The 15,412-nt window shown below is 24.9% G+C and overlaps 1 protein-coding gene across 1 annotated transcript in view; it reads left to right on the forward strand.

The window, feature by feature from the left end:
* Positions 1-3,848: 3,848 nt before the first annotated feature.
* The window catches only part of LOC112602274 (disco-interacting protein 2), a 144,965-nt gene continuing 133,401 nt past the window's right edge, over positions 3,849-15,412 (forward strand). The window contains exon 1 of the mRNA XM_025350260.1: positions 3,849-4,643. Coding sequence (XP_025206045.1) covers positions 4,559-4,643 — 85 coding nt within the window. The 5' untranslated portion in view covers positions 3,849-4,558. The remainder of the gene's footprint in view (positions 4,644-15,412) is intronic.

Here is a 15,412-nt window from a genome sequence, read left to right on the forward strand (position 1 = left end):
AAGGTACCAAATTTGATAAATTTAATTAGGTTTTTGTGCATGCTCTATAGTCCATATAGTTAATACTAAACTTTAAAGAATCGCAAAATATATATTATGGTAATTAGTAAGGGGTATATTATATTACAAAGAAAAAATTTCGAAAAACTTTGAAAATGTTGGTAAGAAAGGGTTAGAATTAATATATATTTTTAGCTATTTTAAGTGATTTTTATTTTGCGCGGTAAGGAAATTTCTACAAATTTGAAAATTACACTAAGGTAAAGAAATTTCTATACAAATTAATTACTATTAGGTATACCGTACACGTCTTAAATTGATTTTTGCACTAATAATTTAACAGCAAAAATAGTTTAGTAAATTATATCTATTGAATTAAATTAGTTATGATTTTAGGCATGATTCTTTTTAATAAAAGTGTTTATATTTATAATAATTTATATTTAATATTATTATTCATACTTGTAAATTGTTTATTATTTCTATCTGTAATTTTTTTTTTTTATTTTGTTTAATTTCTATATTATTTTAATTGTTATTTTTTAGTATTTTATTGTATTGCTATGAAATATGAAATATGCATGTTTAATGTTTATATTGTTTATAATGTTTATTTTTATTAAATTTTAATACCTCGGGTTTTCACACGAGTTTTCTCAGTGAGGCCCCTTATTCTTATGAGAAATTCTAAATAAATAAAATATTTAATTTAATTTTTAGTGTATTGAACTTGATTTTTATAATATTTCATTTTCATTACTGTAAACTAGCTAGGTATTTCTTGATTTTATTTAAAAATATTTAAAGGTATAAACCCTAAATAATATTATATTATAATGTGTTATGAGTTGTGACTTATGTGAAGTGTAAGTACTATAAATTGTTTTATGAAATATACAACCAATAATAATAATAATTTTGTTATGTATATAACTAAAAGATAAAGACGATTATGGAAATTAAGTTAATTTAACTATTTATAAATTTCTTATGAGAATACAGTATTTAATTATTTTGTAGAAGCAACAATACACATATTACATTATTTTCATACTATATAGGTATTATTTGTATGATTATATGAGGTATTTTTGCACGTTTCAATAGAATTTGTGCGGAAAACGAACGATAGGTGAATACAAATACCATCATTCAGCAGTGTATAACATTATTATAAATTATAATATGTAAATAAATAGGTATACGATGCGCGTCACGCATTATTCCGGAACCCATATATAGAAATATACTCACATTCGGCGTAACACATCAAATTGACTGTGTAAAAAATTACATACATTCATATAGGTACTTACCCATTTTATTGATTAGATATATGAGTTTTTTTTACTTTAAAAAAAAGTTTTAAATTTCTAGATGTCTGTTAAGTAACCGAGTAGGTGTACATATCTACTTATTAATGCGTGTATAGACGTATAAAGTATACGTATATCTCGTGTTGTATTATTGTACTCCTCTAGTGGTTTGTATTATTATATGATATATATTTAATTGTTTAAAATAATATTGTAATTCATAGGTTAGATTAGTGTTTCTCAATCTTTTTACGCTATAGTAACCTTCTTTTTGAATTTTAATTTTTTAGCGACTACGACATGTATATTTTTTTAAATACTCGCATAGATTATTATTAATAATCAATACTATAAGTATACTGTACACTGAATTGTGTTTTATATTTATTGATTTTATTTTTTCATTACTTTATTTTATTATTTGAGTTTTTAATTTTTGTATTGATTTAAATTTTAAATCATACGTTAGTGACCTTAAATAATAAGTTAGCGACCCCTAGGCTGAGAATTACTGGTTTAGATTATACATAGATATAAAAAAAATTCATCGTTTCTCATCTGATACCTTTCTATTGTATTATAATATACACAATGATTCACCGAGCTCACTCACCCTTTTAGACATTTTATCTTTTAATTTTGTACTTGTTAAATTTCTAATTTTTGAAAAAAAATTCTAAATATACCTATTTAAGTAGGTACCATACTTTTAATTAGTTTGATTTTATGTACCGTTTAAAAATAATATAAACATAGTGGCGATACAAACTTTTTTTTCTTCAAATGTGAACCTTACCTTTTGGCTTTTTTACTGTTAAGTGTTAAGCAGATGATTTTAACATTTTGATGTACCTATCTAAATCAAAATTTGTACAAGTAGTTTCCAAGTTACTAAAATGTTTGTACGAAGGATAAATTCCTTATTGGTCTTACATAAAATAGATATAATATTCATTATTCATTGTTATTATTTATTTTATTTTTATTTTGATTGTTGAAACGATGATATATACATGTTACTGATGCGTCATTTATGCCGCACTCTGTGATTTTTACTTAGGTCAGAAAAACACAGGACCGTAGAGTACAAGTATATATATATAAATCATTGATAAAGCTAATCAGTCGAGTTTTGTTCATGAAATAAAGACAACAGTCATCTTTATATTTCTAAGTAACATATTTAATTTGATTTACTATAGGTATAATAACCTACCTTATTATAGATAAATCATAATTTATTCAATCGCTTCAACTCGTACTCCGCTACACCCGTGATCTTCAAAATACTACCCTCAAGAACAAGGTTACTCAGGTGATGGATGTACTGTATAATTATACTAATATTTAGTTATATGAATAAACCTTGTAATACGTTGCTTTAATATCGTTTCTATTGAGTTAGTTTATGAACACAGGTTATAAGTTTCTAGGACCTGTAAAATATAACTTAGAAAACTTTATTTGTATCAATTCAACAACCTGGTCCTTAAGACCGGTTCGTGTAGTGGGAATAGCTAACCAACTACTCCTTAATTGGATAGAATTAGCTATAAATATCGACAGCCACTTGGTTTTAATAAACGGGTAGGTGTGTAGAATTATAAACAACCATTGCTTACTGTAGCTTATTCTAAACAATTATGAACTATTTACAGTATGACTATATTGAATAATAAACTATAATAATAATATGATATGGTTTCGTCATTTGACTGTGATAATTTATGATGAACTACAGATGACAAATAATTAAAAAATGTGGACAGATCATAATACCTATATATTTGTACGAAATTTCTTGGATAAAAAATAATTTCCCTGTTAACCGTCACGAATGACAACGAAATTTGCTCGTCTGGAATGATGATCGCAGCCGCCGTCTTTGTTATTATTTATATTATGATTATCACGTTACCACCCACAAGTAGCAGACGGTAGACGCCAGACGGTAGTCTGAATCCCAGTTATGTATAGGTGGTCATCATAGTAGCTATGAATCGTGATTCAGTTGCGTGATTTTAATATTAACACCATTCTTATTATTGGACATTAAGACTGGGAAGTGGGAATGTAATGACGTGAACATCCAAAGGAAATACGCTTAAAAGATGCTAGTGTTAGCGTATTCCATAATTTGTAGGTAGGTACCTATTTAAAAAAATTGTAGTCATGAAATAAAATTAAAAAAAAAATAACGAGTTTTAAGTGAAATGTCTTAAAACTTTGAAATGATCTGCACGATTGAAAATTATGAATCAAATTAGAATAATATTTATATTGGGAAAAAAACATTAAGCGCGTCGGAGTGCCCTGACCTCATAATATACGTTTATAAGTTAATAAGTTATTATTATTTATTATTATGTAACGAGGACGATGCGAATACAGCGACTGCGCTCTACCGACGAATGGCGTTACCCAGTCGCCGGTAACCCCACTATGACCATAGTTCGTTCGTCGGCAGCAGCAGCTGTGACGGGCGGCGCGACGGACGCGACCCTGGCTCGCGTGCGACAGTCGCCAGTGTGTGCGTGCGTATCGATGCGGCCCGTGTACCGCACCACGATTAGTTCTCCCCACCGGGAACGACAATAACAACTGCGGCGGCGGCGGAGGTCGTGGTAGCACACGTTTTACGCGACCGACCGGTAAACACGGACGTGGTACTCGCAGCGGTGTGTTGTCCGGACGACCGCGGTTCTGTTCGTTATCATTTTTTTTTTCACAACGCCATGCCGTCTCGCGTCAAACGTTCTCGGTGCGCATAGCGAGAACGACCGTCCGACGCGTGCGGCGCCCCGCGTTCATGATCTCGTGCACACGCACATACACCGACGATTATAGTGATACATAACAACAATAATAATAATAATGATAAAAATATATTATAATAATATTGATGTAAATAATAATATTGTTGATGCCATTGTCATTAAATAATCGTGTTGTGTACTCCGTTTTCCGTAACGTTTGGTCATAAGACACACAGTGCGCCGTGTAGTTGGTTTATTTAAATTTTTTTCGTGTTTGTTCTTTTACGGCTGTGAATAATAATATGGTTTAACACCTACTTACATATTTTAAAGCTTATTTATCGCGATCCGGTGTTATCTGTGAGCGAGTTGATTGTTTACCACCCGATAGCGTCGGCCAGTCGGCCACCTCCTCTCCTTATCAATTTAACCGTGTGATACGCGTTAAGTGGGCCGCCGCCGGTGCGACCACTGCTGCACACCACAATGGCTGAATTTAACGTGGATGTTACGCGGTTACCCGACGAGATTCGTGAAAAGCTCGCGGAACTGGAACTCGAGCTGTCCGAAGGCAAGTACTTTATCGCTTGTATCGTTGGTTTTTGCATGTTCCTTGATTGAGGGTAGCACTGCTGGGGTGGTCGCCTCCCCCGCTCCAAGCCTTCGCTCACCCCTCTAATGGCTGGAGTGATTCATTCCAGTTAACAGCTCGGTTTTCCACGCAGAGGTTTTATTATTTCCTCTATAATGTATGTCCCATTACTATTTACTTTGACCTATGAGTTTTAGGATCACCTGTGCACTTTAGTACCTTACTTACCTATCACTATGGCTGTTGTCCAGATGGGTATTGAAAGTGTGCATGGTTTTTATCTATGGAAGAAATGGACTTAATGTATGAATTATTATTTATTACAGTAGCTATCTAAGAGTTTAGTCTTGTTAATGCCATTCTTATCTTTATTGGCAAACTAAACAATATATTACAATTGACAGTAAATACATTTAATTATCTTACTGTTTTTTTAATTTAATCACTTTATAACTTACAGAAACTGTAAAGAATATTTGAAATGTTAATGACTGAATACCTACCTGTTAAATTTTATTTATCAAACAGCATATCAGTGATTAGCATACCTATTATCTAATAGACATTTGATTTTTTTATTGATTTAATAAACTTAATTAATAAATATTACAATTGGATTGTTTTAATTTAGGTACCTCAAACAGTTTTATTTTTAAAATATTGTATATTATTTAGGTAAGCTATGTTTATTTTATTTGATGTTAACTGGGCAATAATCAATAAACATTGTAGTGATCTAAATACGGTTTTAAATCCATGAAACAAATTTATTACTGATAAGTTAAGATATTTTATTTATGAGTAAAAATACAATTATCTGTGAATATATTTTTCTTTTTACAAGGAATATACAATGTAATATGTTTTAAGTACCTAAGTTGAGAATTGAGATACATGTTAAACACATAATTAACAAGAAAAAAATGCATATCATATAAATAGTCTGATAATGTTGAAGAGAGAAGCTACAACCCATTAATGACACTCCCAATTGATGAATCTAAGACCATTTAAATGTTATCATGTAAAAACATAGTAAATAAGTGCCTATTTTATAAATTAACTATGTATCAAGGTTAGTATTTGTAAGTTATTAGAACATTAAAACTGCTTTTTAAATAAGATACAAAAAACAATTTTTACGTAATTCGTCTTTATTTTTTATTTTATTAAATAACATACCAATGGGTCAGAGTAAAGAGTTAATAATTAACATACATGTATACAAATAATACTTTATAAATATAATATCATACTTATATAAATTTTTTAACATGTATATGGGTTAATTATGTATTATAGTTAGATATAATTGAATTAAGTAATAGTTACTACCTCAGTATGCGATAAAAAAATTAGTCAAAATCTTGAATAATGTTACTAGAATTCTAAAAACATTGAACCAGACTATTATAATAGATGTTATTACTAGAGAGATGTATTATAAATGTATAACCAAGAGCAGTACATTTTTGAATAAAATTATTAAGTGAAAGATTAAATCCTTGATTTCAATGGTTTAAGATCAAAAAATAAAGCAATATGATCACATCTATCAATTGGCATATTATAATCTCAAGAATTTCAAAAGCAAAGAAAATTTTTTTAAATTTTAGGCATATAACTATTATTTTGTCTATTTGTGTACAAAATTAATGTAAAATTCATATGCATAATGATCAAAAGATAAAAAGTATTAACAAAACAATCCCTAATTTATAAATGTTATGTCTTATTTCTGTTATTATATTGAAAATATTATTAGTTTGACACTTCCATTTTCATTGACAATGTTTATTTCTCGGTTTATTTGTTATATATTTGTGTAGTTCAATTTCATAACATAGCATTCATTATTCATTCCTATGTTATAGACATGGTTATTTTTTTATTTAAATTGAGACAGCAATGATGGTTATAGGTTAGGCATAATTCATTTTTTATATATTAAATTAGTATGATCTCTTAAAAATAATGAACTTAGTTATGAATTAAAAAGTATTAAAATTTGAAATTTTTTTGTAAATTTTGAATTTTAATATTTTGTTACTTACCAATACTTTTTTAATATTAATGTTATTAATGCAAAAGAAAAATAATGTAGTTTAGTTGCGTAAAAAATTTTAATCCAAGTGTAATATTATGTATACTTAAATAGGTATGGATTAAATTTATGAATTTATTTACTTAATTTGTGTTCTTTTATGAATTTATATAAAAATGACCTATTGGCATATTAAGTTCAATTGGCACCTTTACCTAATTGTTTTCCTAAAATTTGTACAAACAAGCATTGTTTAAATTAAATAGATAAAACATCTAGTTCAGTAATAAGTACATTTAGTAATATACATACATTTTTGTGATAGTTTCTTGAAAAAAATGATTAGTTATACTTTGGTAATTGGTTAACTATATTTAAAATTTCAATATTCACTAATTAGTTGATATTTTAACTACCTATTTAGCAATTAAACTTGAGATTCTCTTGCATGACTAGATGAATGGTTTAGTATTATATAGCATTTAAACCTATAGGCTGAATTACACTTATGATTGATTGTAATTTAAAATTTACATTAGAGACTTCCCATACACAACATAGACAATAAATATTCACGAAAAATTATTTTTATTATGGTTTAGAGTAAAATGAAATAAAATTACCCCCTACAGAATTTATAGAGATTAATATTTTCAAGTGTTTTACAATATATTTATTAGTATAAATATTAAATATCATCTCAAAACAATTTAATGTACATTAATTTTTTTTATTTTTTTTTTATTAGCTACTAGTAAAAAACTATTACAGTTCAACAATCACGAAAATTTCGTATTTACATTTTTTAAGTTGATTTTAAAGTCAAATAATTATAAAATTTAAAACTGATATGTGTAACTTTTAAAAATATTTTCTTTGATAATTTTTGCTATAGGTAATTTTATCCTAGAATTACTCAAAAATCATAATAAAAATGATTTCGCATGAGTACGTTTTATCTTAATCTATACTATACATATATCCGAGAATTTAAAAAAAATATTGCACTGATATCCTCTTAATGTTATCTTTATTTTAATATAGATGACTATAATATGCTTAAAGTGATATCCTAATTAGTGATTATGATTACACATTATCTAAATGAAGTGTTATTAACAAGTATTAAGTCGAAATTTTAAGTTAAGAAAGTTAAAATTAATAATTAAATATTTACATAGTTTTAACGTTTTAATCCTTTTACCTTACCAAATTTTATTTTTAAATCAAAGTTTTTAATAATTTTACTGATAAAATTTAAAAAAAAAATGTAATTTTATTTACAATATTTCGTTATTTTTTTAAATACCTACTACTTATTTGTATAGGTATATGCGTATCTAAATGTCTATTTAAAACTAATAATATCTATTAACAATATTTAAAAAATTCATCCTTGAACCTCATTTAATTTTTAAATCAATTGACTTGTAACAATCTAACTGAAATTTGGTGTCAATTTTTTGAAGTATTTAACTTCCCCCAAAAAAATTATATTTTTCATAAATGAAATAATAATATCATATAATTAAATCTAGAATTAATATAATAATTGATATTTTATTCATTAGTCTATTGTATACATATTAGTCTACATGTTTATAATGTAATGTATGTATAATAATTGACATGTGCACAAATCTTTATTGGAGTTAAATAATGATACCAATGTTCTCTTTAATTATTATTCATTACAGATGTAGGAACTCGTGTTCAAAATCAAAATTAAACACAGTATATCACATTGTAAATAATATGGTTTACCTATAGATTTAAATAATTAAATGTGATGGTTTATCGCAATTAAATTTTCATCAATCGCTCTAATGAGAAATCCTGATATTTTTAATGTCCTTGATGTTTTGATAGCAATAAAACATCAGTAATAACGTTAAGATTTTTAATAAAATAATGTCTGTTGGTATATTCGGGTGCAACACGATTGCAAACGTCTTGCCTTTTTTTAACACGATTGCAAACAAATGTCGCTTATCAAAAAAATTGTTTTTTAGCCGAAAAACGTACGATTGTGAAAGTTTTTATAAGTTACGTTGCCAATTTTATAATTTCTGAATATGTTTTATTTTGTTCGGGAATTCAATTAAACATTTTTTAAATAAAAACTATTCGATATTAATAATACAATATTACATTATAATTATGTTACTAACTAAAATAAAATTATATAAAATGGTATGAAGTGTTTAAAATGTTGTTTAATTAAAATAATTTCGGAGTATAAATATTAATAATACTGTTACGTAATGTTAAATTTATAAACTATAAAAAATAATAGTTTTTAAAATGTTTTCTTTTTTTTAAAATTATTTTCCAGGTAGGAATTTCCAGTTTTTTTTTAAAATTAGATCCTTGTGGATTTTATAAATTATAATCATTATAATTTTTAATATTGATTCAGTTTTAGATTTATCTTTTTTGGCCATAGGGTTATGTAAGTTATTTTAATAGCGTAATAGCAGAAAACCCTTATACCTACTACCTATTTGATTATTTTAAAAATTTGTAATTGACTAACCAAATCTGGCAACACCGTACGATTAAAGGCAGATAAAAACGTTCGCAATCGTGTTACGGTAAAGATCTGTTTGCAATCGTATATCACCCATTTGAACCATGCTAAAGTGGTGAACTGGTGTTTCACTTTAGGTTTTATCAGACGAATTCATGAGACAAATTTATACTAAATAATTATAAATATTACTTCTCATAATAGTGTTGGTAATAGCTCGGAAGTTGTAGGAGCTAAAAAGACAAAATATGTACGAAAAAATTACAAAAATGCGTTAAAATTATGTTAAATATGCAAAAAAATTATTTTGAATTCAAAAAAAAAATAAAAAAAATACTTCGGATATTGTCAATAAATTAATAAAATAATAATATACATAAAAACTGTTTATAACTGAAAACAATGTATAACTGGTTGATATTTTGACATCGTATTAAGCTAAAATTATTTTTTCAGTAGGTATTTTAAAATTATGATAAATACCTCGATAAATACCTTTATTAAAAATTTCGAGTTTTATACTTTTATATTCAATATTATTGTAATATATAAGTTAAGAAAGAAAAAAATCAATTTTTTTAGAAAAATATGAAATATGCATAATGTGCGTATAAAATCAATGAAATTCGCAATTTTTTTTAGCTAAAATTGATAAAATATGCAAATTATGCATTTTAAATTTTAAATTTTTTATCTCTCCATTGTACAGTTCAGATTTATAATTGCTTTGCTATAAATTGAGAACATACAGAACAATATGCAATTCCTACAACTTCTGAGCCCTAGTAATATCCAATGCTCTTGGTATTTCTCTCTTGTTTTGGTCGTATTAAAAGAGATTTATAAAATTAGAAATCTGTTTTCCAAACCATGTGAAAATATAACATTTATAACAACAGTCAATAATATTTAATCTACACAATAATGTTAAATACTATACTAAGTACAATACTAAATTGTACATAATTTATTTGTGTTAAATATATTCTTAGCTTCACTAAAACAAGATACTTGCTTTTATATGATCAGTTCTACTTTTTTTTTGTCGTAATTTTTATTCTACACATCTGTGCTTACTCTTTAAATATCTATTATCTATGATATTTCTAGCAAATATTTCACAAGTGTTATAAAACACTTATTAAGAATCGAAAAAAAATGAATCTAAAATCAATCACAGTTGTAGAATGTTTATATTCTTTATAATAATATAATGATTTATCTTCGTTTCCCACTAATACGTATGAAAACTTGGTGTCTACTCTTTCATTATAGTAAACATAGCTTTATAGTGGGAGTTTTATTATTGACCTCTTAACCTGGTATGGTTGTATTCTGATATAATTAGAATTATTTATTATTCTATTAATCTATAGTAAAAACTGCATAAACTATTTTGTTTTGTCATAATATCTAGACTAGAGTCATATCATTGTTAACTTGTTCTAAGATTATTTTCTTATAGCCGTTTATTTTTATAAAGTACTTGACAACTACAATGCATGCACAATTGTATTGTATACTTTGAGAATCTAAGTAGTACAATAGATCATGCAGAAGTACGTGTATGTATTTATTAGTATATAGACTGACACGTTATTGTAAACTTTTGACAGAATTTGTAAATTTTAATTATTTTATTATATACCTACTAATATACCTATGTTTAAATTGTCTTTTAAAATATTAGAAATTATACTTGTAAATTATAATATCTAACCTGATATAAATTTACGGTAGTATTATAATAATTATTTTATATCATATACAAATTTGATTTAGTAGACTATAATAGGATATAGACTTATTCAAATATGCTACTATTATTCGTTATAGTATAAGTATTTTAAACATAATATTGTTTAGTAATTAAAAAGACCGTATTAATATTTTTTTATTACTATAGGATTTTCTATTTATAGCGGTTAATGATAGAGTAACTAAACATTTTTTATAATCGCGTATGTTTTATAAAGTTAGACAAATGATGTACGTATACTGCATACAAGCTACAACAATTGATTGTAGTCTTTCATTATATTAAAGTTAATATCAAAAAGTCTTAGATAATAAATAACATATTATTAATCATATTAATATATAAAATAGGAAAATATATGTTCGTTCATTTTAGGTAGATACTGTCATATTAACAATTTTGTTAATAATGAAATAATAATATTATTATAAAAAAGGTAGACTGTGGGTATAGCTCTGCTGTATATTAGGTGTCTAATAGGTCATTATTGAGTATTGAGGGTATGTTAAAGTTAAATTCAATGGTATATTATTTTATAGAAAGAGATTCTGAGGAAAGATGTGTCACCTTTATCAATAAGTATGTTTGGTGAAAAGTTTTTTAATATTTCTTAATGTTGTTAAATTTATTTTTAGTATTATAGTAGGTTTATACAATATTTTTCAAAATTATTGTATTTATTACAATTATTAGTATTTAAGAGGACGCTACACAGGAATTTGTTATCTTTACCTTACAAATGCGTAACATAGCAAATTTACAATCAGTAGATTAAGTTTAGTTTCGTTAGTTTAAAAATTAGAGAGAATCGACCTATAATGAAACTTGATAGTGAGAACATTTTTCTGTGTTTGTATGTGGGTTTTTACGATAGTTCAATTTTTTAGCAAGTTTTGCGTATGTAAAATATAGTAAATTAAAAATGCTCATAACTCACCTTAAAAATTGAATTATCGTAAGAACCCACAATCAAACACAGAAAATGTTCATACCATCAAGTTTCATTATAGATCGATTCACTCTAATTTTTAAACTAACTTAATTTTCTGAACCTAAATTTGCTAAGTTATGCGTTTTTAAGACGGAAACAACTAATTCCTGTGTAGCGTCCTCTTAATTAATATAATAATATATATTTATACTGTTTAATATTAACTTATATAACTTAAAATATAATAACATCTTTCTTTAAATACTCTAAAATAGTAAAAATAGATTCTTAGTATAAATTTATAATATTTTAAATGAATCAAAAATGTCATTGAGTATAGTAAAATAATTAAGTTTGAAGTTTCCTTGAACAATGTTGTTTTTGATTTATAATAAAATAACTAGCATATCGTTATTTAGCGTTATAATTAGTGATTTCCTCTACATTTACTATTATATATTTTTAAGATTTTATGGTTTCAGTATGAATTTCTTATGACAAATCTTGTATTCAATTTTTAAAATTTTATTAAAAAAAAATCGTTTATAAACGATTTTCGTTAAAATTCTAATTTCAAATATATATAAATAAACTTATTATATTTTAAATAGCTTTATATAAATAAAGAACAACTTTTGTGAGATCTTGTAATACATTTTTAAGAATTTTGATTCAGAAAATAATATTTTATGAGTATTTATAAAAAATAAAATATTTGCCATTCCTATAAATAAGTAGGTCAAAAAGAATTTAAAAATGTTGAAAATTTCATCATTTAATGAAAAAGATTATATAAAGATGTTAAAATTTTAAATATCTACTGTTTTTTTTTTTTTTTATTAACATACCTACAACAAGATATTAAAAATTAAGAAGAAAAAAATATTTTACAGGTGAATATCGAATGTCATTAAAATTTGTAATTGATATACGAGTATATACTCATAAATAATTGATTTGACTTTCCGGTAGAATTTTTTTTATTTATAATTTAAAAATCTTAGGTATAAAAACAAAGCTATTTATGAATTTATAATTACAAAATATTTTCCCAATTTTCGCGATTTATATGAATTTTGTCAAAGTTTTTTCTTTAAACGTTCATTAAAAATACTTTTTTTGTCTAAAAGGTGATAACTGATAACAGAAAAAAATGAAAAAAATATCTTTTTAAAATTAATACATTTTTTGCTCTGTTCAGAATTTAAAATGTTGATTTCTCACAAATCAATTAATAATTAATTATATTATGTATCTATTATGTAGTTTTATAGATTAAAGGTCATTAAACATTACTTTATTAAAAATATTTATGACTTGCCATCGCATGAAATGCTTAGTGTAAGGGAATTTACAAATTTAATATTTTATTATGATTATAATACTGTCATATATACGAATATAGAAAAGTTAATTCAACATTAAAAATACAGAATTTTCACGAATTAAATTATTTATTTAAAGTTTACATAATCCACATTAATGTTGGTGAGTTTATTATTATGTTAAATAAATATTGAAACATTATAGTTAAGTATTAAATATACGAGAATATAGTTAGTTTCATTTTGCATTCAAATGTTGTTATTTATTTTCAATTTACTTTATTTTATTAAAAAAACTTCGATAAGAATGGAAATATCTAAAAGTATTGGAATTTTATCTGTTGCATTATAGTAGGTAATATATATAGTTATATTTGTCGTTGAGTAAGTCACTGTAATGTGAGTGTTGATTTGAATAATATCATTGCGTACAAAAAATGATTTTGAACCGAGATATGTTGGTCAGCCTCTATTTTATAATTTATTTATATACCATTAGAAATTTATTTTTCTTTTACTACAATAATTTTTTTCAAAAAAATTTAAATAAATGAGCATTTAATAACTGCAAATTCTTGTGGAATTTTAAAGCATATAACTTTATTTTAAATTAAGATATCAAAAATAAGTTTTGTAAGACCCTAGATAATATTTTTACCTTTAAATTGTAGTATCAATACTTAATAGTCAATTCACTATCGTTAAAAATGACTGAATTAAAATAGTTTATTCTGATTGTAAAATTTGCTGTGTTAGAGATTGGGTTTATGTCAGATGAAGATAAGACATGTGAGTATAACGTTATCTTAAGAGAAATATTACGACAGGTTTTGTTACCAACTTTCTACTAAATCATTCTCAAATTTGAGGGTTGGACATTTTTTCTATTCCAAAATGTTGCAAACACATTAAAAAAAAAAAAAAAAAAATCAAACCTAAACAAAATATTAAATACTAATAATCCGAAACAAAATTTTTCGTTTTATAACTGAAGCTTCCTTCTATATATTTAATAAAATACTAAACTCAGTTTTAAGACTAAACACTTTACTATAGTACTGGTTTTTTTAGACATCGCTATCAAATCCTATGCACGCTACCACAACTCGCTTATCGATCATCGAAATATCCAATCAAAAAATTTAACAGTTTTGTTACTCGATAAACCCACCAATATATTGAAAAGCAAATGATGTTTCGACCTACTCCCCGTACTTAATCCTAAGACCACAACCTAGGAGTGTTGTAAGTAGGAGGATTTTTATATAGTCTTTATGTTAAACCTTATATTGTTGTATTATTTACGTTTATTATACAATAATTATTGTATACATCTTATTATCCGACTAAAACATTAATATATATATAACTTAACTAAACACAACTTATATTCAAGTGATGAAGAGGAGTATCCTACGAATTGTATTTTATTGAGATTTAATTCTTATACTCATAGAACATAACCTCGAACACAACTATTCTAAAACTATATAAACCAGTAATACATTTGAAGGTTGAATAAATAAAACACTATAATAATTTTATAATAATTAAAAATTTGATACAAATTTTCTTGTACATTTTGAATCAAAATATTAATAGTACTGTTATTTTATCTTTAAAAATTATTTTAAAGTCTTAAACTGCTTAAATATATATATACGAGTATATATATATATATAATATAAATCTATTTGTACATTTTTTCTTATTATAAATTTTAAATATTATTTAATACGTTCAATTTCTTCAGTAATAGTCTCTTTTAATTTTTAATTCAGAATGTTTGCTGAACCTTACACAATTTTAATTATTTCAATTTGTAGTTAAATAATCAAAAAATAAAATTTCAATAAAATCAAGTATTTTCTGAAAAATAATACCTTTTTATAGCAATTAATAATAAAATTTGTAATTTTTTAGTAAAATAAAAATTTTAAAATTATAATTTGGTTTATATAAATAGTAGGTATTTTATATTTGTATGTATCTGATCTAATTTTTATAACAACTAGAACTGGAGCAGTTGTATAAATTCATTACATTTTTATTTTTTAAGGATTGTTTTTAAGTGTCATATTGCATAATGGTGGTTATAATAAAACCTTAAAGGTGCATATATAGTTTAAATAATCCAGGTATTGGCTTCTAACTGTAAT

Source organism: Melanaphis sacchari, unplaced genomic scaffold (assembly GCF_002803265.2).
Source record: "Melanaphis sacchari strain LSU unplaced genomic scaffold, SCAv2.0 Contig85_pilon_pilon, whole genome shotgun sequence".
NCBI lineage: Eukaryota > Metazoa > Arthropoda > Insecta > Hemiptera > Aphididae > Melanaphis > Melanaphis sacchari.